General features: G+C 40.8%; 1 protein-coding gene across 1 annotated transcript; it reads right to left on the bottom strand.

Annotated features, from left to right (window-relative positions):
• Positions 1-14,145: 14,145 nt before the first annotated feature.
• On the bottom strand, positions 14,146-15,864 carry LOC145439711 (uncharacterized). The gene is made up of 3 exons (XM_080317276.1): positions 15,703-15,864; positions 15,469-15,624; positions 14,146-14,429 (listed from the first exon to the last, which is right to left on the bottom strand). The coding sequence occupies exons 1-3, from the start codon at positions 15,800-15,802 to the stop codon at positions 14,260-14,262; spliced, it is 426 nt and encodes a 141-aa protein (XP_080173402.1). The 5' UTR covers positions 15,803-15,864; the 3' UTR covers positions 14,146-14,259.
• Positions 15,865-26,881: the final 11,017 nt, after the last annotated feature.

Genomic DNA, 26,881 nt, shown 5'->3' with positions numbered 1-26,881 from the left:
GTGCTGTCATTATGGGTAGGCCTATTCCAGATTTCAATGAATTCGTCATTGAACATTTTGCAACTATGAAATCACGCCGCGCGCAATACGCCTACTGATACAAAACGTTAAAATATACAGGTATGAACTACTGTACTTCATATTTTCTTCATAATAATCTGAAGAGTGTCAGCTCGAAAAGCTTCGGGTTTTAAGATATTTCTGTCATGAATATATTATTAAAATTTGAAAGGCGTAAGCCTAGTTAACCTTGCCTAATATCTATACACCATACAAACTGTGTGTGACGACCACGAAGTCACATTTTCACGTCAGAATACACTATTGTGACGTCATTTAGATTATTAACATCACATGCACCCCTTGCCCCACCTCCCGATATTGTCACGAGCCGCCACTGCGCCTTAATGCATCTTCCAGGCTGGGTCCCGCTTGTTTCTCGTCTTGGATTTTCAGTTAAACCTCATTCTGTTGCCACCGGAGACTAACCCTTTCTCAGACGAGGCTGGGAGGCCATTGCTGACGTGGTACGGTCGAGTGAGTAGGCAACACGCCTACCATAAGCGGGAAACGTCATAATATCCACCAAACTAGTCGAAATGGATTGAATTTCGGTGTTTGCACGCGAGATATCGTCCCCACACTACCACGATCGTCTGGAAAGCCCAAGCAACAAGTATCATACGTGAAATTGTCATTCATCTATGTCAGGGGTGGCCAACCTTTTTGGTATTCACGGCCGCATTTGGACTACTCATGCAGCCTACGGCCGCATTTCAGGCCATATAGTCGTAATGAACTACCCGCACGGCAAATACCGATGTTGAAGTGTCTGTGGCCATTTTTGATGAAGTCCGTACTAATCTATTTAAGCATATAGGCTTAATATACGAGTGGTAAGGTCACTGCATGGTCACTGCAGGTCGCGAAGGAGCGCGAAATTTTTTTCAGATTTACTAATGAATTTCGTCATTAATATTAGTATAGTTTTACATATTATAATGAAACATTTATCCTCTCTCAACTTATGTGAACAGATTCACCGGTAAAGTTGACGGAGGGGTTGTTTTGAAAATTTAGGGAAAGTTATGAATGATGGTGCATCTTCGGGTGGGCAAATTGTTATTAGTCACTTTGTTGCATGCTGTTATTTCTTGATCTTCCGTCAGGATTGTCGGTATAGTGAGGAGCACACAATTCCGAGTGGGTATTTCTTTGTGAAGTGCATCATTTCCTCTGCTGTTCGAAACTGTACAGTACTGTGGGGATCTGATTGCAAAAACTGCTTGCAATTACATCATTATCGAAAAACGATGTCATACTGAATCGAGCGCAGCGCGAAAAAAATTCAAGAATAAATAAAACCTCTCAAGAAATCGGTAGTCAATTAGTAACTTCAAATTGCATGTCGACGGTCGCCAAAACATATTAATCGAACAACGTGTCCACGGCCGCACAAATTTCCTTACGGCAGCAGGTTGGCTACCCCTGATCTATGTCCGTCAATTTGACGTGTTGCTACATGTGTGGGGCAAAATGCCTCCATTGGCTTTTCACCCCGCTATACCCCACTGAATACCGCATGCCACTCAGTAACCAATAAATATTTAATCCCTATACAATATACATGCTTCTCCGCCTCATCATGGCGTACCGGATCTTTTGAAAACAAATTTCACCCAGAAATACCAACTGTATGATAAGTCAAAAAACTTGGGCGGAATTTCTTGAAAGCTATCTTGTTTAGTCAGAGGGATAGCCTATATTCGCCAGCTGAATAGCAATTTTACTAGAAATGGCGTTCTCCGAGAAGGCATCCTTGATGAAACCATAAACGGCTACTCAATCAATCCATATTTACTGGACTTTAAGGGGTGGGTCGTTTCACCCGACGGGCGTGGTAGGTGTCTTAACCTCTTGAGGTCGCCATTGTTTGTGGATCAGCTAACAGGTGGTTATTGTGTAAATTCGCCTTCGGACTATGGCTTAAATCCAACTACGCGTAGTGAAATCATAAATTGGACCAGAAAACTCTAGGTAGCATCCGTTAAATATGACATTTCACTTGGCTGGCTCTCTCTTGGTAAGAATATGTGTAAAAGTCATAAATTCTCATAAAACGTTACAAATCTTCATTCGAGCATGGAAATCAAAGTGACAATTTCGTCTGGCCATTAGGCGATATTTGCGATACTGTGACGCATGCAACGCTCGCTTTGTCCTGTCATATTGATGGTGCGCGTCTTACCTCGCCTGGGCGTTTTACCCCACTCTACCCTATACTTCAGGGATATCTAAAACTTCTAGATCTAGATATCCCTGGAATATTTGCTACTGAGGCCACAGTCAAAGCATGACTTGCCTCTTCTCCTTTCTCATGTAGACGTTGCCCGCTTGGGTATTCCGCGACAATATTCATGATCAATCGATCGGGCGTCATCAGCAGCACTTCCCCTGCCAACTGACGGCTACCCGCCATGCATTTATGAAGAGCATGGATATTATTTTGCCATTTTACCTATTTTGCGCACGACGCCACCCAACCCACACACCTCGTGAAGTCTTACGCCATGCACATCTTGTACGTACCCTTGTATGCTTCATAGTTCAAGGGATAATCAATCCCCAGGGAGCTAGGATGTCACAGCCTCACACATATTTGCTACTAAGGCAGCAGTCGAAGCACGACTGTGTCCTTCCACCCCACTCAAGAGGTCCGACGACCACTCAGGGTCTCCTTACACAGCCATTCTAAATCAGGAGTCACCAATGCGGTGCCCGCGCGGGCCCCATGTAGGCTGCAAAGACCAGATGAGTCGCCCGCGGGCCTGTTCTAAAAATAGATGGAGTAACAGCTCTTACCAGTGAGCTTTTACATACTGAGATTTATTTATTTAGCTGTTCTTGTGTGAATCACACCAACATGTAATTTATAAGTTACTCCTGCCATTTACCCGCTTTAAAAGTTTAGTGTTTTTGGGCTGTAACTCGTTTTGTGTTCACAATAGAGAAAACATTCCTCTTAAGACAGATAGAAACATGATGTTTTGGCAGCTTTTGAGCTTATCAAAGTTTTAGGTTATTTGTCGGAAATTAAGAACTCCCTTTTTCGATTAAAAATAAGTCATTTTGACTCCACCCTAGTTTGCATCTTCTGTGTCAATGGCATCCTGATGAGCAATGGTCAACATGGTGTGGAACGTTCGACGTGTCGGATAGCTGGCAGTATAGCAGAGACGAATGTCCTGACGAATGAGTCCTTAACTGAGTTCAAAACACGACCATTGCCTTTTCCAGATATATTATACGGATAAATCAAACAGTATAGGTTTTGTATAACACACGCGTCTCATTATTAATGATCAGTCGATATGCATTTCGTTATATACCAAGTACGAATAGAGGTCACGTGATATTGTTGCTCCATAGTTAATATATAGATAACGCACCTTTGGAGGTTAGTTATCTAGAGTTAATAGGAGTAGCCGGGCGCGGTGCAATGGCATACATATTACAGCGTTGGTGTAGCCAGCCAGTATAGAAGGGGATGCGAATACTTAAAGAATACCTCATTGTTATGTAGTGATATTAACTCTTTCGACGCCGAGCTCAAATAGACGCTTATCTTCAAAACGCCGCGATTTTCACCAGATAGCATTACAATATCGCATCTTCGATTGATGTTATCGCATTCATTCAAGTGAATATTTTGGCATTTATTCAATTATATTCGATTAGCCGCTATAATTAACTCTTTTTAAAAGAGGATAGTGTGGAACGCCCCGCGCCCTCTCACGGTTCATACACTTTGTAAGATTTACTCATATAACAATTAGGGCTGGGCAAAATCGAGTACCTGAGTGATTCGATTCTGAATCACGTAAAATGCTTCGAGTCGAGTAATCGAGTATCACTCATTATGACGTCATAGCATAATATTATTTGTCAAAGTTCAAATATGTACCTTTAAAGCGACCACAAAGAATATAATGCCTGCTATCCATCATATTAGGGATACTTTGTTATTTTTTTCGACCATACCGATTTCATTGCACTTGGTGACAATATTGTGGGATGATCATGACTTCGGAAATGTGCTATTTCCAGTACCGTTCGTAGCTTTGTACTTCATGTTTCGTATGCTACGATAGAGCCAATCAAGGTTTCGAGGCTTCAACAGTGAAATTAGCATAAACTCGTTGATCGTTGATAAACTCCTCGTTGATAAATTAACTTTCAGTTGCGAGAAGCGTACAATTTCACTACTCGAAAAAATTGTCTTTTACTACTCGACTCGAATCATTAAAATTAATACTCGATTCAGATTCGAGTACTCGAATCATTCTGCCCAGCCCTAATAACAATATAACATCATTATGATACAGCGCCCATATTCGTATATCACGTGATTTATATCTTTCTTCTCGTCACCACGTGACTTAACATTTATTAACCGTGTATTTGAATTATATGCAGTGGCGGCTCGTCCTATAGGGCAACTGGGGCATTGCCCCACCTAAAATTCTGTTCAATAACAATTGTTTACCATTTATAGACGCACAGCAATCTATATATACCGAAATCACAGCGAAAATCGTATTCTTCTTGTCCTCTCGCTTGTAAATACCGTCATATAGCGAAGTCTCTGCGAAAATCGAATTCTCTTCTGTGTTTTCGCTTTGCGAATGCCTAGCCGGGGCATGCCCCGGTAGCGCTCATACCAAGCTTTCACTGCCTATTCTCTCAAAGCCGCGCACAATAAAGAAACGGTGATTTACTCTCTCCTATTCATAAAATTACCGAGCAACCGGGGCAAAATAGCTCTGTGCTTTGTTGCGCCGATAGCAGACGATATATATAAACATAAGACCTTGGTAGCTTTCGCATCCTATTTAACGTCCACTTGCGAATGAACAAACTTTATTAGTTACACATAATATATAGATATTCGATGTAGGCCTACATTGTAGTGTAGTTGTAAGAACACCCGCCATGCTGTATTTCAGGTTATCAATACACACCACTACCCCGCAGCAGCATGATACATGGAATCACCATTCTGCCTATATTTTCAAATACTGTCTTATGTAGGCTATTCATGCGTGGCTATGCCTATTTGAACGTAGTTTGACCGTTGCTGCTTGGCGAGCAGTAGGCTAGGCCTCGCCTATGTAAGTTGGCATACTTGGGTACGTACATCGAACAAAGATGTGAAATTTTGTACTCGTCAAATGAGACATTGCGATTTCCACAACGAAGCAATAAAAATCAACAGCTGCTGATATTTATCATAACCAAGCCGTTCTTTGCCGTTTCTCGTAACGGCAGCTGTATTATGTGGAACATCAAATTTTATGTTCACTTTATCTTATAACGCGAAACAATAACTTCATATTGTTAATTTATTCGCTAAAAGCTTTTCGACTGACTCTCATCAGTAGCGAACGTCAGTGATAGGGTGAATCAAATTCGAAATGTAAGAACTATTTTGTCTGTATGACGTAATAATAACAAAAACAAACAGCTAGCAGACGGGCAAGATACGGTAGTAACGGTACAAAACAAACGTTAACGAGTACATATTCGGTTATAAATAACCGAAAACACAACACATAACATCAATGAAATATTCCAAGAGTGTGTAGAGGCGTTCCTTTTGGCGACAGAGAATCGGTTTTCGCAGTTTTATGATCGCAGCTTTATCTTATTCCCATATGACTCTACTTGAAACGGGTGTCATCGTTATTTCGCAATCTTTTACTCAACATTTGAACCTGTCGCCATAGCTATACGCTTATACACCATGTTAGCGTGGGTTGTAGCTAGAATCAGGACCAAAACAGCAATTCGTCCCCCCCCCCCCACTCGAAACGTTTGTCTTGGTTCCTCATAGTGTGGTAAATTTTAAGTTGATGACTGAGTTTCGTCAATAATATTGGTAATTGCATTTATTCATTATTAATCCTCTCTCAGCCCCGATGGTTAGATTAACTGGTAGAGCTGGGGGCACGTAATTCATAGCTATATTATCTGGTATTGTTATAACTATAATTTATTATGTGTTGGTAATTCGTGACCCCTCCCCCGTCTGTAACATAATCAAAAGATATTGTAGTCGTCCAAACGTAGCAGACTAATGAAAAACTTTCTTGAGACGAGAGCGAACAATGTGCGTCGCACAAACAAATTGTCATGTCCCAATTCCTCAGTGGGTGCCCCGGGTGACATTTGTAATGTGGCGCTCAGATTGGAAGGAAAACACTATATATTCGTCACGCCCACCCTGCGCGGCTATTGATAATGGACACACAGGCGTACCCAACATTTCGGTAAAGTTCTTTATTTGGTAGCGCACTTCGTGAGGTCGCAAGTTGGCCGAAACTGCATATGACTTTTGGTGAGTCCTAGCGCGTTAATGACCGGCACCGAAATGCCTATAAATTATGCCCGTTTTGTCTTAATGGGAGACGTATGCATATCAAAATCAAACTATATAGAGACATCAAATCGCGAAGCTCGAAGAACATTTTAAAGTTAATTAAATCTCTCGAAATACTCTATATAATTATGTTTATTTACGAAATACTTCTAAGTCTCCTACGACCTCGCTCCCCACCCCATTGGGGAGTTTGGGGTGCGACAATTACGAACCAGGCAAGAATTCAAATCGTTGGGTGCGATGAATCGTCCAGCACTATAAAACTAGACAATGGGTACATTATGACGTAACAAGCAAATGACGTATCATTTATGAAGAAAGGTGTCATCTCATTAGGCATTTTCATCGCATCCTTATTGTCTTCAATATATATTCCAAGACTAGTTCTACGATCCGAAATGAATGTAATCGTGAGTAATCGTGATTACTTTTCCAATGTAATCGTAATCGTAATCGACTACTTCCTGATTTTGTTGTAATCGTAATCGTAATCGTAATCGCGTGATTCAGAAATAATCGTAATCGCAATCGATTACATTCATAAAGTAATCACCCCATGTCTGGTTTTAAGTTCGTCCCTGAACTATGTTAGTGGTAATTTCGTTTCCTAAGTCGAGTGAGAGCTGACTCTTCATTTATCGCTAACTGATTTTACGCAAAGCCGGTATTGGTCTCTATTGATTTTAACGATACTCCTTACCAAGATCCGTCATAAGCTTTTGCACGGTATGTCTTGATTTTAGTATCGAACGCTGTGCCAAGTCTCAAGGTTGACACTCAATGATTAGGGCAGTAATTTCGTTATCAAGGTCGAGTATGGTAGAGATGTGCGCTGATCTGACACTTTTAGCCTACAACGCATTACGGATTTCACGCAAAAGCCGGTGTATCTGTGTTAACCTTAACTGTGTTCCATACTGAGATAGGTGATGAGATGATGATATCATGGATATCATGAAACAGTTTACTAACATTCTCGGTTTGCATTCAAATATTTACTTTTATATTATATTCTCCAATGTCAATATCACCGTGAAATTGTGGCCTACAAGCCATTGCTTATACAACCCTCTGTCAAGCGCGATAGGCAGATAGCTATTTCGCTTTCGATGGCGGCTAACAGCTGATCTGATCACTTGATCAGCCTATTCCTCAGTAAATTTTACACAAAATTCGGCGTTGGTCTGTTTGTATTAATTTTGACAGTGTACCATACAATGAGCCAAGAGGCTACTTCTCGATGATGTCATGTAACAGTGTACTAAGTTTACGGCTTTCATCCACGTATTATTCGGTAATATATTTTCCAAAGACGATTTCGCAGCAGACCTATAGACAGTAATAAAGCCGTATGTGTCGTGTTACAGTCTCCAGTTTCAAGGCCAAAATCTCCTATGCTGTACCGAGACCGAATTTCCGAGGCTGCTATTCTTAGTTCTTCAGAATGATGTTTTGGATTCAATATGACAGGCCCAATCTATGAGATAACAATTGCGTGTGTGCGTATGTGTCCGAACTCGTTGACCTTTCCAGTTAGGCTCGAGTTATCGTTATAGTCATTTCCATTTCTGCAGATAATTAGTCAGGTCAAGTGCGAACATGAACCGTGTTGAATCTTTGTTCCGTACGCCGTTACCACACTTCAAGTCACAGCTCACCGGCAGACCTCTCGTGGCACATACGTTACAATCACTGTTGTCGGAAATTCATGTTACCGTACCATAATTAAGTTACTTGTTTACGTTGGAAAACGCCATTGTGACGTCATCTTGATAAAAAGTCGCTTGCAGCCCGTGCCCCACCACCCAATATTGTCACGACTCACGAGTAGGGCTGGGCATAATCGAGTACCTGAGTGATTCGATTCTGAATCACGTAATATGCTTCGAGTCGAGTCGAGTAATCGAGTATCAGTCATTGTGACGTCATAACAGAATGAAATATGTCAAAGTTCAAATATGTACCTTTTATGCAACCACAAAGAATATAATGCCTGTTATCCATCACATTAAACATAGTTTGGTATTTTTTCGACGATACCGATTTCATAGGACTTGGTGACAATGCTGTGGGATGATCATGACTTCGGAAATGTGCTATTTACAGTAATGTTCCTAGCACTGGGCTATATATTTCGTATGCTACAATATGAAAAATCAGGTTCCAAGGCTTCAGCAATGAAAATCAGTATCGAAACTATAATTCTCGTTGATAAATTAACTTTCAGTGGCGAGGAGCGTATAATTTCGATACTCGAAAAATTCGTCTTTTACTACTCGACTCGAATCATTAAAAATAATACTCGATTCAGATTCAAGTACTCGAATCATTGTGCCCAGCCCTACTCACGAGCCGCCACTGATTACATGCCAGACTCATTTTCCATATCCTACTGTATATTCCATGCATATTCGACCAATATATCTATCTGAGACAATAGTGTCGTTGCATTGACGTTGAAGTTGTCAGATCAAGGACTAACGCAAGGAACGTGCGTCTACCACTGCGAGTTAAGTATTATCTACCTAGCCACACGTTACGTGGAACTTAGGTTACAACTCTACTTGGTTTATCAGACGATATACGCCTTCTATAGTACCAACTGACGTTTTGCTGATTCCAGGCGCGCTGCTGCCCAGGCTTACCACAGTGGCCCTTTTAGGGTCCCTTTGTGGAGTCGGTAAATTTTACCCCGACTCCGACTATTTTCTTAAGAGAACTCCGACTCCTACTTCAACAGTATTACCAATTTATTACTTCCAAAAATATATGCCACAGTGACGTTTAATCGACTATCATATAACCATTAAACATATGTAAACATATGATTAACGACGGCATGCAAAATCGTTTCATTGTGGCACAGCTCAAATTATAATTATAATTATTCATCAAAGAATGCCTTTCAAAATATCATTCCTTTTTCGTATTTTATAAGTTTTTATAACATGGACTCTCTATTATCCTATTATGTATGAATCATTCAAACATGACATATATCTAATCATGTATAATTAAAATGTAGATAAACAATCGAAGTGTAGCTCTTGTGTATGAGTCAGCAACTAATACAGATATGTAATTTACTAATTTTCTCATTACACACTATACTGATTACAAGCACACTCACTCTCACAACTAATAAACATTGGCCAGTAACGAAATTTAGGAAGTAGTGAAATAGCATGTGTCTAGTTTACAATCTACATGCACTTACTCAAGTATTCAGGGACAAGGACATACGGTATTTCTTAAACATTTGTTCGACCCAAGCGGCTAAGCTACACTATAAATATTTTTAATTTTGTCAAGTGGGAAGCAGCGTTTGGTTATATTTACTAGGGATGGTGTGAACCTCTGAAAGGTTCAGGTTCGTGTGAACGCGAACCTTTTTGAAAGGTTCTGTGTGAACACGAACGTGAACCTCATGACGTCATATTGCTAATTCCAACCCTATCTTTCAATGAAGTGATAGCCTACTAATGTACACGATACCTAGTGACGACTCGGGCCACATAATGCCACAATGCCGAAGTACATATTGGTGTTTTAAACGTAGCTGAGGGCGGAGATAATTAAGTGTGCTGATCCGGGAGAATGCTAATCGTGTGATTAAATACTGCTAATCGCGACGCATGAAGGTGATGGTTAGTCGCGGTGTCCCGAGTTTTCAATCAAGTGGCGTTATCTGTTGCATCATAATGCGAAAATGCGTTATATATTGGCTGCCAGTTGGTGAATAAAACTAGAGATCCCACAATCTCCATAATGAAACAGCAGCCTGCCGACGACGATACTGCCACTGTAATAGGTAGAATTATCATTATCGCGAAATGAAAGTCGTGTCCAATTCGTACGGCACAGCTAAGAAACGGATATCGCTTTGCAATGGCGGGTAGTCCTACATAATTTGGTGATTGTTGTTTAGTGAAGCCATAACCTAGGAGACAATCGGCACGGTAATTATCGGGAATAATTAGACGTAGGAATGGTACGCAGTTTCTATACATAACTAGAAATCTATAGTTGTTCCAGTTTGTTAAATCATGAGATTAATACTAACTTTATGCGCCGCGATCAATCGGTTTCCTTAATCTTGAGTTGATAAATCCTGACGAACGCGCTAATCGACTTTATTGCTAATCCAACTTTATTTTCTTCGCCCTAAATGTACCAACTGAGGCAATTAAAGGATATAATACTCCCATAAAATCAATATTTTCCGTCGCTTTGCCAACAATTTCGACGAGGACTTACCAGGGAACATAAACTTACGCCTTAACGGTCGAGACCAGACCGGGCAATGTATTCGGCGTTTGAGTATCGCTACATTGATATTGAGCTGAGTGTAAGATAGGTTTCTATACTTGCTACAAATATTACCCCATTAAGAAGTTATACAATATACAGCAGTGGCCAACACTTCAATCGCACGGATTTGGTTTTAATGATGCAGTAAAGATACGAAGTCAAGATTGACCCCGTACGCCTGCTAGATTTTTTTCATCTGAAAACGATATCAATTTCATTGATTGGTTGAATAAGCATCATTCGCTGACTACGTATTTTGCTCGTGATGATTTTGATTGCGGGTCAAACTCACAACAGAGAGTCACAAACGGAAACCTGGATATTTCGAGCAAACTTTTGTAACAAAAGCAAGTAAAACATTTGAGATGGTCAAGGTGCATGCTCGTTTAGTGTTGATTTTTAATGCTGCCAGCGCGATGCATGGAGTGGCCCGCAGTTGAAATGCAATAAATATGAACCAAAGATGTTGTAATGAAGTGAAAATTGTAATATATGAAAAAGGTTCACAGTGTAGAACCTACCAAGGTTCTGTTGTGAACGCGAACCTCTAAATTTCCGAGGTTCACACACAGAACGCGAACGTGAACCTCGCGTTCACACCATCCCTAATATTTACCTCAATTTTACAATTTTATAAAATCAGACAATGTATTCACTATGTCACAGTATCATGGTATAATTCCGAAAATTGCATCAATTTGTGACTGCATCGCGAAGATGCATATTGCGATTTTCTTCCTCTATGTAACTAAATTGGAATTTGCAAATAATGTCCAATTTTATCTATATCGCTACTAATAACAGTGATTGATGGTGCATAAAAATCCTATTTTAGGTATTATTAGCAATTTAAAGCTACCTTTGAAAGCAATTGTTTTCATAATAAAGAAGTTGGAGTCGGAGTCAGGGTCATTTTCACAAACTCCGACTCCAGTCAGTATTTTTCCTAGACTCCGACTCCAGCCACTATAGTTTTCACCACTCCGACTACAAGGCGTGCTAAAGAGAGACTCCTACTCCGACTCCATGAAGCGAAAATTAGTCAAACTCTGACTCCACCGACTCCGACTCTACAGCCCTAATCAAAACTTAATATACTATGCATATATAAATTCGCTGATCCGACTCCGATCCTGTTTATTAATTCCCTGATCCGACTCCTAGACCGGATTCCAGAAATGACCGTGACCCGGTCCGAAAAACTCCGACCATAATCATCTACTCACAGGTCGGTATTGAATATTGATTGAAACACAACAAATATGAAATTAAAAACTTAAAGATCAAGTCCAACCCTTCTCTGAAGTAATTATGTCAATTTGGTCATGGCATGCGGTTCATTTCTATGAACTGTTCAATTTAACTATTGATTCCAGTATGGAAGAGGACAAGGCTGCCCTTTTCTTCGTAAAAAAATTACTGACCCTGTCTTCCGACCCTTCCGTTATTATGTCATATGCCGCTATTACTATACGAGCTTACTTTCTCATGCATTCGCATGCTAACACATATTCTTTTATTGCATGCGCGTGTTCATTCTCCGACGATTGCTTCTGTCACGCGGGGAATATCTAATACGAAGTACAGTGCTATAATTACTGTAACTTCCTAAATACGTCCTTAAATTAAAATTATTTTTTTCTAATAGGAGATATAGCTATTATACCCGAATGCAATTCCTTTTTGCAAATATCGGCTAGTGGCCTAGCCCAGTGCTCTTCAACCAGGTGTTTCGTACACACCAGGGTGTACCACTCGGATGAGGTGTACAGGGGTGTACCAGCTTCGCATTATAATGAACCGATGAGACGATGACTATAGCTATCACAGTAAATACGTCATTTTATGCTTCAGAACAGGTTGACTGGATGTGCAATATCGTACAATGTTCATATCAACTGCGTATGCAGCTTGTAAATTATATTCCTTCGGTAATGTCATAGGCCAATCTTCTCATTATTTAATCTTTGGTAATGGACTTATTAGCTCCTTTTATAGTAACACGATGGAGTTAGCATGTGTTCAGCTTGCGATATCTGTCTATAATGATTCTCAAGAAAACCACCGCTATGGCTCTGACATTTTGAAATGGCGCTTCCTGCGGCAAGCTTATAAATAACGCAGAATACATGATTGCACTGTCAGGGGTCCCGAGGGTCGAGTTTGCGAACCACTGTGTTCGATGGTCGTCCGGTAGCCTCGAGCCCTGACTCGTATTTAGCGTTTCCTGTACGTTGCAGCCTTGCTAACATGCTCATCCTTATTATGATTAAGCCAGGGGTGCTCAACCTGTGAATGTACGGCCACATTCAGTCGTAAAACCACAATTATGCGACTGTCTTCACATATTCAAATTAGCGTGTGTTGGCGGCCGTCATTATGCAGCCAATTGTTACTGATTAGAGTCTCGAGTCTGGCATGTTTCTATGTGTCGGAGGTTTATCTGGCTCCTCATTGCCGACCCCGCTGTTAACGGAGCGTCTTAAAAAGCCTAGAAGTAGAGTGAGCCGAGCTCCAAAGTCGGCAGCACCGTCTTTAAAGTGGACGCACCTAATCGACTGAGAATGAAGAGTGGGAGTGCGCGCGCAAGCAAAAGTCGTCGTCATTACCCAAAGAAAAGACACTGAGCTTTAAGAAATGCACTGTCGTGGAGCACAAATCCTAAACAGGCGATTAGCACCACTGCCATTAATGTGCAATAATATAACAATACAAACAATCCTGATGAGAGGTCAAGAAATAACAGCATGCAACAAAGTAAACCGGAACATGCATCATCATTAATTTTGTGCCCAAAATTTTGGAAGACACCCCTCCATCAGCTGTACGGGTTAATTTGATGACGTGAGTTGAAAATGGATAAATTTTTGACAGTAATATGTGAAACTACCAACATTATCGACCAAATCCATTCAAGGGGAAAAATGTTCGCGCTCCGCACGACTATACACACGTAATCCTAGTATCTTTTTCTGACATTTGTACTCGCGATTTTGGTACATATATTAGATATTAGATATTTAAAGCGGGCTGGCATGTATTGTTTCTACGATTAGAAAATTTACGTAAGGCATATCTCAAGAAATCAGTGAAGGCACAGAACACCGCAAGGGATCTCCGCTGTGCAGAGTTCTCAGTAGCCAATTTCATATGAGTATTTGTCTTCCATTGGCTATGGAGACTCCACGCTGGAATGTGGGCGTAATGTATATGCAATCGAAACGCGGCTTTCTACGTTATCGGTGTACTGTATGGTCAGGGATGTACGAGTTTTGAGAAAACGTTAAAAGGGTGTACCACGACGTAAAAGGTTGAAGAGCACTGGCCTAGCCTATTGCCATATTGTCAGTACCGTATAGTTGGTCTTGTAACGCGGTGCAATCCTTTTTCACAAATGAAAGTGTCTAGCTTCATTATAATATCAATATCTGTATAGCAAAAATAGAGTAGCTGAATGGCAGAAGCACTGTAAATCAAATATTTAAATCACGAAAGCATAATAGGAGAAATCAGACATTCATATCATGCAGTTGATAGTGTGTTCCTTTGGTAGAATATAGGATAAGACCGCTAGCCAGTATCGTAAGAACAAATGAAATCCAGCACGTTGCACCAATGGATCCGACTGCCAAGCCCAGATTGTGTGAGAAATAAGCAGACCCGATCATTATTGATACTCCTGTAAATCGAAAATGGTTACAGTTAAGGTGGGTGCTGCAGTCGGTGGGAATTCAGGTGAGACAGGCACATGTTTTAATTCTAATTATGTATATGCATAACGAGGTAGGGCGGAGTGGCAACAATGACGAGATGTCAAGAGTTCTTCGTCACGAATATGTAAGTAGATGGAGTCACAGTCGAACATTGTAGTTATAGAGCACAAAATAGTGCGGAGCGGATCGACAAATTCTCTGGTCCGACTCCGGCCGTATCAGGAAAATTACCGATCCGGCTCCGGCTAAAAATGAAAAAGTCCGGCCTACACGGTACGCTGGTTCCGTGAATTTATAAATATGGCTCGTTTATTTTCGCACTGGCTTGGGGGTTACTTGCGTGTGCTTGGTTGGTAGTTATTCAGTTACAAAAGTTATGTTTATCAATAAAGATTCTAGCCGGATCAAAAAAGTACTGATCCGGCTCCGGCCAAAATTGAAAAAAATCCGGTCGGATATCCAATCCGGCTCCGGTCCATGCTCCGAACTAGCACAAAGGCGGGTTTCGCTCTTATCCCGGTACCCCGGTGTTCGATACCCAGCTACATAATTCCAGTGTTTGGATCAAGTCACTACTTTCGAGCCAGGAGTCATCTCAGGTCATTGCACATTTTGACTCGAGTCATAGTCAGGTCAAGTCATGAATTGAGTCATCCTGACACTGCATAATTCATTATAAAAACAATGTAAAACTGTAAATTCGCAGTAAATGTGCATTGCACACGCGCGTACAGCTAGAAAAAACATGAATTGCTATCAAAATGCATCACATCCATAAAGCCTTAATGAGCGCAGTGGGAATGAAATTTCAGTAGGTGCGAACACATTTTCAACAACGATATTACATAGGCCTGACTATCAGAAAGAAGCCTATAGGCCTAGCCTATGCCTATGTCCCTCGACCAGCACGATTGACACTTCACGGTCGAGAGTCGACACAGGCACAAATTTTCTGTAGCAGTGTTACTTTCAGGTCGATAATCTTGTTTTGTGTTAGTTACTAACCTGACGCTATTCCGATTAAACCTCCGCTTCGACCTTTAATTCCTTCTGCTCTCTCATTTTGACCCCTCATGGTTCGGATAATCGCTATGAGCAATCCTATTTCACCGAAGATGTTCGAATAAACGACGATCCAGAAATGCCAGCCATCTAGAGCGGCTGGAATAAGAATAAACTGTAACTTACGCATGGAAATAAACCTCGCGATATGTAATCGCAATTACCGCCATTACTTACCCGTTACATTTCGCCAGTCTTCGTCTAAGAACCGCACAACTCCACCGACGTTCAATGCTAAGGCAACTCCGAATAGGATCGTCCCCGCAATGCGTGACATATTGACTGATTTGTAGTATATAAATATATCTATATGCCTGCAAGATATATGAATATCAGATAGGTCATTTTCATGCTGTTTACAACAGGATAGTCCAGACCCTGGCACGCTAGCAATACCGCTATAATATATGATATTGGTTCTTAACCGCGGGAGTGCTGGTCGGAATGCTCAGCGCTGCCTCGAAAAAAGAGGGTCGTCGCCGGCATATTACAAAAATTAAGAGCATCCAAATTCCGGCTACAATTTGGGAAGGTGTTGTTTCGGTATTCAGGCTGTTTCGAATACACTGTGCTCATTTACACCAGGTCGATATTTATTATTATTATTTGGGAAACTAATGACTACAGCAAAAGGTCATCGCTGGCGATGGGGTCGTGATATTGAGGCTTTGCTGAAAGTGATGACTTTTTTGAGTTACCACCATCAGAACCTGGGACTAAACAGTCAAAAGTGGTGGCGTAAGTTGATGACCCTCTTCAGTCTTGTGGCTTCCCAATTCTCGCACTTGAACTGCTAGGGTGTAAGGATCTATTTTGCCCTTCTCGTTTGATCACTTTACTATATTATTGTATTGTGACCGCATTACGAATGAGAAGTTTTATGCCGTTAAGGTTAAGTTCACCATTATCTTCTGATATTAAATATTCCGTTATTTTCACGGGGATGCCGTTGTTACGCCGAAGTATGGTGGATGGTGGTGCTGCTCCAGCATACTATTATGCTATAAACGTCAGCGACCGAATGTTTGGTTTTCCGCATATTCCGCTAGTTCAGAGTTAAAGGACAACTTACTCGGTCCAAGCGGCTTTATTCGTATAGATATACCTTTAGTGATTTTGAAAAAATATTTTTTCACTTGAAAATACGTATTATTCAAGACATCGGTTGTAAGACAGCGACCCGCCGCTAAAATCTCTCGAACATGCTCGCTGTTATATAATAGGCTATATATATATGCACATGCCCAGTTCACGCTCGATTGTAGAAGATACTCAATGTGACGGTGTGACGCAAAAGGGCAATTCTCCAATAAAATCCTTGAATGTGAAATTTGTGCATCGTAATCGAAGGATTGTAGTGAGCAACTTCTCATAAGTGGCAAATACCAATGTGTCTATATCAGTTTTGCTCTGCCAAATCCACCCCCGCACTAAACGTATTACTCGTTGATTAAAATCCAATACTATAAAAAATAAAGATCCGATTATGTTGCCTACTTTTTGATGAATCAGTTCCACGAGAAAGTTGTTTATACCACTACAGTGCTCGTCTACCATACTCTCAGCGGAACAGAAGGTGCATTCGTCATTACTTAACAGCAGCAGTTCTTAACCGTTACTAAGCTACAAATCAAACACATTGTACATCCAGCTACACATCTATAATATATTACAGAATAATGATGCAGAAAATGAAATGTGCATCAACAGCAGTGTTAAAGAACAAAACCATTACAACATGATGAGCACAAACACAAAGATTGATTTACTGCAAGCCAGCGTGGCTCTGCTATTCCATTTCAGAGACTATAGTTCTCAAATGTTTCTCGCAACAGCGTGATATGAATTTCTGATAAATGAGTTGGTAAACACTGGAGATAGAATCGGCATTTCAAAAGAATGGGGTTTCGATTTCCTTTCCTGCATACGCCACTCCACGCGTCATATACGCCTATCACCAAAACAGTCACATTCGACTATAGATCGTCCCACTTATTATCCTGCAGCCAATAATGGCCAAGACGAGCGTGTCTCATGCCGAATGAATGAATTATGGTGTGTCTTGAACTCATCCGGAACCGACAAACTGACTCAACGAACCCCTAAGGTTGGTTTGAACCCCGGCTAAATACCACAACTCAACAGGCTTAGTGGTGTAAGCTAATTGGCTAAATTGATCAATGTATAAATTGTATAGGCTATAGCGTATATTAAGGCAATACACGAATTACCGGATCAATGACACTGATTTTCGAGGAATATCTCACAGTGACGTAATCTACTGCGCAATCGTGATTGTAAGTCATTCGTTCGGATCGTATATTATTCTCTACCGTGAAAGTAGGCCTATTGCATACTACACGGAGATGAGTAATTCGCAGTGGTGGTGTCAGTGTATTTAATTATGATATCATAAAACGTTTGTGACGATATTGGCATGATAAAAACTCCCCAACCCGAAAATCCTATATCGTAGTAACATTAGGGTTACCATATTTTGGAAATCGGAAAAGACGACACTTTCAAAATTTCAAAATTTTCAGATCTACAACACTGGAGTGAAATCCGGAAAAATTGGTAAATAATTTTCCCGAGTTTGTGGCTGGTTGATTAAAAAAAGTCACTTTGTTCTGTCTCAAGTCCCGGAAAAGCCGCTCGAGCGCTGATTTCCTATATCTCAGTCCGATTACCACGTACATTTGACCTAAATTTTCTAAAAAAGAGGACTTTTAGGCGACCTCCGAGGACACTTTCAAAATAGTCCAAAAAGAGGACATATAGTCACCCTAAGTAACATGTTATTAGGGGTTAATGTTAACGTTTTCGTTCCTATATCACGTAATCTTCCCATCTATCAGAGTTGCCATATTTTGGAATTCGGAAAAGAAGGGGACTATTTAAAAATCATAAAAGTTAGTTTACCGAAACTGAAAACTGCTGATTCTGTAATATTTACTGGAAATCTTGTTGTGTTGACAAAAAAAGGTCGTAACTTTGCTACTTTGATTCTACTCCCGAATGACCCGCTAGAGGGGTTCTCAAAGGGTGGGCCACAGAGCATTTTGAGGTGGGCCTCAGAGCTATAGAACGTCGAAATATAACTAAGCTTACATTAATTATGAAATTTTCTTAATATATTAAGAAAATTTCATAATTAATGTAAGCTTAGTTATATTTCTTATGTTATTCGCTCAAAATATATTCGTATTATATAATTATATGTAGGCTACATAAAGCTTTTCATCCGACTCTGATTAGACGAAGTGGCACGTATGAAGTCAGCATGCACAAATCGAAAACGTTGGCTTTTTCTACTGGCTACGACAACCTATGGCTAACAGCAACTAAAATAATTTCAAGCGTATAATAACTGGAATATAATGCTGAAGTAACCAGGTATTCCGGCGGGGTCATATGTCGTATGCCGTTGAAAGGGGTATACAATGAACTCGCAATGAAGTGCAATTGATGTACAGATTTACTGTACTTCGGCAGGCCGTATTATTGTAAGCTAAAAATAGACATAATTGCAAATTATTAGCAACTTCTGGCGGAGGTATACTGCACCACCGCAACGAATCTTAATGGATTGAGGATTTATCGGAGCGCATTAATCTTTGAAGTCGGTTTAAAATGTCCGGCCTGGAAATCATTGTACATAATGATAGGGTCACAGGAATTGATTGTATCATTGGATTGAATATTCTGACACCGCAACTTCAGTTGTTTTGGTGCAAGACGTACAAAGTACATCATGCATATTGAAAAATCTTTTTTCACTTCTCTGTAGTACCCCATTCACCAATGAATTGTTCGATGCTGGTACAGAATGATTATAATATTCCTCACAATAGTATCACTAAAGTCCCAATCACGCAGTGCGGGGATCTGATCATTGTGTTTCGCGACGCGAATGGAGCAGCGGACGAAAATAATCTACTTAAGAGTTTTAGCTTATGATCTACCAGGTCCGTAACTGCCGCACCCCCACCCCCAATTGGGGGAACTCGAAGGGCCCAAGATTATTTCGTTGGCCATTTGTTGGAGGATATTTATTCAACTTGAAATTCTTTTTTCGCGCTTCGCGCGATTTCATATCCCGGGAGATCGAGATTTAAATATCATCAGTTTAAGAAAAATGCGCATATATTAGAGAAATAGGCATATCGGTGCTGTCCATGACCACGCATTAAACAAGATTATGACTCTAAGATATCAAGTGGGCCACAGCATATCTGTAAACCGGAAAATGGGTCACGCCCAAGAAAGGGCTGAGAACCCCTGCCTAGAACGTCTGCATTATCTATTTCGCGTGATGTATATGCCTATTTTCAGATAACCCTGTCCATTCGCCTAGCTGTAAAAGCTGTAAGGGAGGACGAATTACCAAAAAGGAAGACATTTAGGCGTCTTTCGAGGACATTTTCAATTTCATGAAAAAAGAGTACAGATTCTCCTAAAGGGGGACGTATCGTTACCCTTCTATCTATAATTCTCTATGCTATATACTCATTACTCTTACAAATCAAATATTCTGAATGAACGTATCCATTTACACCAGTGGTTTCCGAACTGAACTTTTTCAGCTTTTGACCCACTGGAAAAATTATAAAATTGTCCCCCGCCCCAGGACCACGGTCAGCCGAAAATATTCGGGCTCATTTCAATATGAATATACTTTTCAATAGTAATAATTGTACGAGTGCATATACACAGGCAGAAGTAATTGTGCTGAATATAGCTTTGTTGCATGTGTTGCTTCGTGAACTAGTTTAATAAGGCTTATCCTGCGATATTCCAGATCGATACCGTGTAGCAACTCACGAAATCGCAATGCCATAGGTAGCGCAAAATGACTAATGTTGAAATAATGCTTGAAATTCATATAAGTTACAAACGTAATCCCGTGAGTAGTTATCTAAAACGAGCTATTGCGAATCCATCCTTATCTACTTATTTGCTAGTAGCAGACAAATGTTGGTTGGTATTACATCACCAATTGCTGAAGTATACTGCGAGATGTCGAAAATCAGAACCATTGTCGCAAGTACAGTGCTAGAGATGGACTACAGTACTGTTTCAAAGCACCAAAGCTCTGGCTGCTACAAGCAAGTTGAAACATAGCTGATTCACCGGGCTTGCAAGTAACAAAACACTAACAATGATTACAGTCTGATTCATCTCCGAAATTTCGTGACCAGCAGCCATAAGCTGGTGGCCGGCCGAAGCTAATTCGTGCGACTGGTGTTGTGACTCGTATGGTTTGGAAGGTGGCGAGGAAACATTCTGTAACATAATTAGATATCATCATGCGAACAAATACGACCATAATACATCGTTACATATTCCGGATTACCTTAATGTCCGATTTTTTGTTTCTTTTATTGCTTTGGTATTCTTCATTATTTTTCGACATTAACCGAAACGGGCATTTTACACCAGAATGGTATTCTTTTATATGATGCCTGAACTGCGGACTTACGGCACGCCCTCGTTTGTTCTAACTTCTAATATGTTGTAAGACACCTCTTACGCGGATGTATCGGGTGGGTATGGGTATGAGGAGCCTGGATAATCCACAGCACAGAAATAGGGACTTCGGCCGGACTCGAGCCCACGACCTATTGTCCAACTGTCCACCGCTTTTTCCTTCTTGTGATGCGTTCGCACAGTGCACACTCTAGGCCCCATTACCTTATAGAAATGCATATATACTCTTGTAAGAGTTGGTTTTGATTACGTGAATTTTAACTGGAAACTAACGTTTAATTCAAGCTATAACGAATATGACGTCTTTAGATTTCGTGTCTAAACACTACTGGCCACTGACTAATGTGAAAGTGAACCAGGCCATGTCTTATGAATCTTCTTGTTTGTTGGGTGTGGCGTAAACCGACGGTTCGCGTTCGTCCCCCACAATCTGCACTAATATGAACATCTCAGGTCCATGAATATTCGAATCCCGACTGCGCATTGAGCACCACAATTTCACCTTGAATTTATTTCAAGTCCAAAACCTTACTGTACTAGGTAGGCCTATATCTGGCTTTACGTGAGAAAGATTACGTAGATTCTGGCCAGAGGTGGTCAAAGTAGTCACCGTCGCTACTCAAGTAGAAGTAGAAGTAACGCCGGAATTTTTACTCAAGTAGAAGTAGTAGTGCTGGTTCACAAGTAAGTAAGTAAGTAGGCATTCTACACCTATTTTGCCTACAAAACTGAAAAATGTCAAGTAGAAGTAGAAGTATAGTGTAAAATCATAACTACTTAATAAGTAGTGCGAGTAGGAAAAATCTACTTCACTTACTTCAAAAAGTAGAAGTACTTCGTTACTGACCACCTCTGATTCTGGCGTAAAATGGTAGGCATAGAAACACTGTGCATCACTAAAAAACGTCCAACCTAAATCATTGCAGAAATAACTACAAATCATAGGTCTGTATATACAAGCCAAAAGTCCTTAAGCGACTAGCGATGAGTGCGTGCAATGCACTCACATTCCCACTCTGGATGGCGTATAGTCTCAGTTCTCTCTCCGCATGAGGTCATGATTTCTGCACTGTTATATTGCAATCGGAGATGAAGAGATATTCGCGATCATACATCCCACTACATAACAGAGGACGCTTCAAGCGGCACTTCCGCGTCCAGTCAGAAAGACTGACTGATATTATTAGGTAAAAACAACACAATATGTACCCATGACTGTAACAGCTTATGATATCAGTTTCCTCCACACATGAATGCGGGCCGATATTCCGTTCAAAATTGTTTTATTGTACTCGAAGATTGCGGTACCTGTGAGATTGCGAGTTCAACTAAAGAGATCTCTCATTATATCTTCATATAACCTGGAAGTTGGATTTCTGGGTACTGTCAGTACTCATTGTGTTTTCGTGCTTGTCTTGTTTTCATTTACACACTGTACACATTGTACAGTACATGTACAGTGATCACTGCGCTTCCTCACATGATGCAGCGAACAAAATATCCCGTACTTATAGTGCCAAGTTAATCCAGGATAAGGTTTTCGACGGGAGCGAACGTCAGTAAATGCCCTACCAAGATGGCATAAAGACGCTCTCTCCGGCGGTACAGAATCGGCATCCAATAATTTGTTACCCCATCCCAATTCGAAATTAGCATAATAATGATATTCCCGCCCGCCCGTCTTCATTGTCATACGATGCGCGGCTCTGTGTGTGACTCTGAGGCCTGGCTCGGACATTGTGACGTCACAAATTTTCGCAACACCAGGGTCGATACGAAACGTCAAGTCAGCAGCTAAAAACAATCCAGACTCCTCGAAATTTTCAAATGACACATTCAAATTTAAATACCGTGCATACACGCTACAGTATTGTTACTATAATCCAGACCAACTAGGCCATCTATCTTGCATGCGAACGAACAAAACCTGCGATCTATGACAAATCTTGCTGACGGATTCTTGCCGAGTATCAACCTTACGAAGCATATAATGCAGTATACAATAATAGTCTCTATAGTCTTATTACTCTATAGCTTACACGATGTATTGGAGAGGTAATAAACATCACGTAATGCTGTCGCAGAATTGCGTAGTATTCATCGAAACTGCATATGCGGCAAACTAGCTTCTGTAAACAGAAAACAAACAGACATCGGCCTTATTATGATGTTCAGATCAGCACATGAATTAAATTGCAAACGCGATGCGTGGATTTTCAAGATTATCAACGTAGTGCTAGTCGGCTAATAATTCAAGGACATAGTCGCGATTAACATTTCGGCTTTCACACCCAAACCAATTGATGCAAATAAACGACCCATCGACGCGATTCATAGTATCCCATTGCGACGCCGAAATCAGGTCCAACTAAATTACTGTTTCTGTAGCCACACTTCAAAGATATATGTTGACCTTGGCAGTATACTGTATCACGGCAATTTTACACCATGGACTGGCGACCTACAATAAAGCCAGTGATACTACAAAACTTCTCCGAATTTCAAATTTGTCCAACTTTCAAAACGCCGTCACCCCACAACCTTCGTATAGTAATGTTTCGTCGGCTAGATATCTCGACTAATGCTCCTTGCCTATTTACAGGTATATCCCAGCGTTTTATCGTGTAGAGCAGGTCTCTTTAAAAACAAGGTCAGCTTTCATTACCTTACATAGGCGGATGGGTGACACCATAGTGCCCTACAATGACGTGGACACAAGTATATCTCACGGCTCACTGCGATTGGTTTACGTCACTTTCCATTTGGCAAAAGGCAATTTTACGGTAATTTTTGCCCAGCTGGCCGAGCGCAAAAACTGATAAAACTGCATAAATCGAAAGCTACCGCGGTGCTGATTGCGAAAGTATAGATTTTATTCTGCTCCTGGTCCTGGAGCCCTCGCCAAAAATCAGCCTAGAATGTTGCATTGTGACGGAATTTGGTATTGTGACGTAACAATGCCATCTGGAATACTACGGCGCAGCTCAGGAGCAAGTGCACACGAGAATGAGAATGCCAATGCTCAATCGCTTGCGAAGGAACGGGCGATAATAATACCCTTTCGGTTTGCGCTGCTCCTCACCTGTTTACAGACGGCATTTTTCGACGCAATACCAAACTCCGTTACAATGTAAGATTCTAGGCGGATTTTGAAGGGTTCCTGAACCATGAGCAAAATATAATTTAGATTTTCGCAATCACTACGGCGGTAGCTTTGGATTGATGCAATTTTATCAATTTTCGCACTGGGCAAGTCGGTCAAAAATGACCGTTTAATTGTCTTTGGACAAATGGAAAGTGTGACGTATACCAATCGCAGTGAGCCGCGTGATTTGCTTGAGTCCACACCTGTAGGACACTATGGTGACACTGTAACCGTGGAACGTGAATCTTCGAAAGTTTTATCGTAGCGTGTACTGTGCACTGTATACAACCATAGTGTCCTACATGGTGTCGACACAAGCAAATCTCACGGCTTAGTGAAATTGATTCACGTCACAATTTCCATTCGGCTACAGGCAATTTGACGGTCATTTTTGACCGGCTTGCCAAGCATTAAATTTGGTAAAACGGATATCAATTGAAAGCTAACTCTGCACTGATTACGAAAATATAAATTTTATTCCGCTCGCGGCCCTGGTACCCCCACAATCAGCCTAGAATTTTTCATTGTTATTGAGATTGGCATTGAGACGCAACAATGCTGTCTGGCTCTTTTGCTCTTGAGCTACTCTCTTGTTTCGCCAGACAGCATTGCTGCTTCCCAATGTCAATCACCATAACAATGAAAAATTCGAGGATGATTGTGGGAGTGTGGGGGGTTCCAGGGCCACGAGCGGAATAAAATTTATATTTTCGTAATCAGTGCAAAGTCAGCTTTCGATTGATACCCGTTTTACCAAATTTAATGCTCAGCAAGCCGGTTAAAAATGACCGTCAAATTGCTTGTAGCCAAATGGAAATTGTGACGTGAATTAATTTCACTGAGGCGTGAGATTTGCATGTGTCGACACCATATAGGACACTGTGATACAACTGTACCCACAAATCGAGCCAACGGTACTTTCTGGTACACAATTCCAATTTCCACGACCGCACCAGTTTTGAATGAGCAAAATGCAACCGTACAGTACACATGTTGAAGTTGGGTCTGGCCAAAGAATGTAGAAGGACAAGAAGTGCGAGGTCATTGTGTCGTCATTTCATTGTTACGTACGGCGTCCGCCATTTTGGTCTCAAAAGCTGCAGCGACCTGCCTTCGGTTTGCCTGCAGACGCGCTCGCCGGTTCTAATAAAATTTATTTATCGGATAATTTCACCCTTTATTTATAAAGTCCGACTATTAGTGAATAATTTATACTCCAATTAATCATTACTAAGGAACTGGAACGAGCCTTAACCCGAGAATATATTAAAAAATTCAGAAAAATGTTCGTGGTATCAGAGGATTTACTCATTTACATTCGATATAGAAGCACTGTTGGAGCTCAAAAACTACCCATGCTTTCCAGATGAAAACCTGATTTTCAGTGCTGACATAATTGTATGGCCTGCCCTTCTCTTTTCAAAGCCTGAATCTGATCCTTGTTAAGAAACCTTCCTATCCTCTTCCATCTGTTCCGTGGTATCCGAGCTTACATGCAACTACCAAAACGATCATAAATTGTACAATCCCGCTATAAATCACATTTGGGTATCTTGTATGGTTCTCATTGTGTATTTGTATCGTCAAAATGCTACAATTAATTTCACAAGGATTTCGCATTGCCAGCGATTTCAACGGCGCAATTTCTTCATCTTTCTCCCTGAATTTGTTTGCACTGTATTCCGTGGCACGCAAGACCTGAACAGGTGATAAGGGTGACTCTAAACTTTTATTAATAATAATAATAACGCGCAATTTCTTCATCTTTCTCCCGACACCGGTCTTCTAGCTGCAAATTGTAAGATGGGTGACTTTATATCGTAGTGGGTGGTCTATGCTGTTACAGTATCTATGCGGAAAGTTCCTATCGGCATTATTGAATCTTACTAGCTCCATCTCCTGCTTCAACAGGATACAATTCTCACAAAAAGCCTTTTGGTTGAGATTCTAAATAAAGGGAATAATTCGCCAAATCATGAAGAAGCAAGTAGGATTGTACGCCTACCGGGATTCGCCGGTGATTTGTTTTTCACCAAGCATATACATAGTTATACACGCCATCATTGCAATCCATTTCTGTGACAATATGATTTTTATAGGATAGGAGAATTTTCTTCTACTTATATGCAACGTCATTTCGTACCTTCAGTTGATATTGATCTTTTGAGAACCCGCCAAGTACGTATCTCTCCGACGGGGATTCGGTACATCGAATAATGTCGGGATTTCGTTCAACTTGAATTTTGCGCAACCGTCAATACGCTTTCTTTCAAATTGATTGGCTTCAAAGTGTTTCTTGAGTTAACTTGCGTTGGCCAAAAGCTATTACATTAAAATTTCAATTGCAACGAACTTCGCAAAGTCGTCCATTGATCTCGCCTGTAGTTTATTTTGCATCTCCGCATCTCTCTTCATCCACTGGAAAACGTTATGCAGCATCGCCATATGTAGGCCTACAATTAGGTACAGCCCAGAAAGGCATTTTGCTGTGGTAGTCCGGGGTGATCTGAAATAAAAACAACCAGCAGACAACGAAAAAACATAAATTCACTTTGGTTTCTACGTCCAATATCCCAGTTGCGAGCGTAATCCCATAAATATCACTGCCAATATGACCGAAAACTACAGCCGCACGCATACGTTCAGGCTGTTTTTATGGTCTTTTGAGACCAAAATGGATGCCGCTGCGTAACAGTGGCGTGACGCAACAATGACCTCGCA

This window comes from Botryllus schlosseri, chromosome 5 (assembly GCF_051294905.1).
Source record: "Botryllus schlosseri isolate E-star chromosome 5, Bs_hap1, whole genome shotgun sequence".
Lineage (NCBI taxonomy): Eukaryota > Metazoa > Chordata > Ascidiacea > Stolidobranchia > Styelidae > Botryllus > Botryllus schlosseri.
The sequence above is the reverse complement of the archived record's forward strand: the minus strand, read 5'-3'. Positions and strand labels throughout refer to the sequence as shown.

Coding starts and splice junctions, on each gene's coding strand:
- LOC145439711 (XM_080317276.1), bottom strand. CDS start 15,802: ATGTCACGCATTGCGGGGACGATCCTATTCGGAGTTGCCTTAGCATTG. Junction 15,625..15,702: donor AGACTGGCGAAATGTAACGG/GTAAGTAATGGC, acceptor TTCTTATTCCAG/CCGCTCTAGATGGCTGGCAT. Junction 14,430..15,468: donor TTTAATCGGAATAGCGTCAG/GTTAGTAACTAA, acceptor TTCGATTTACAG/GAGTATCAATAATGATCGGG.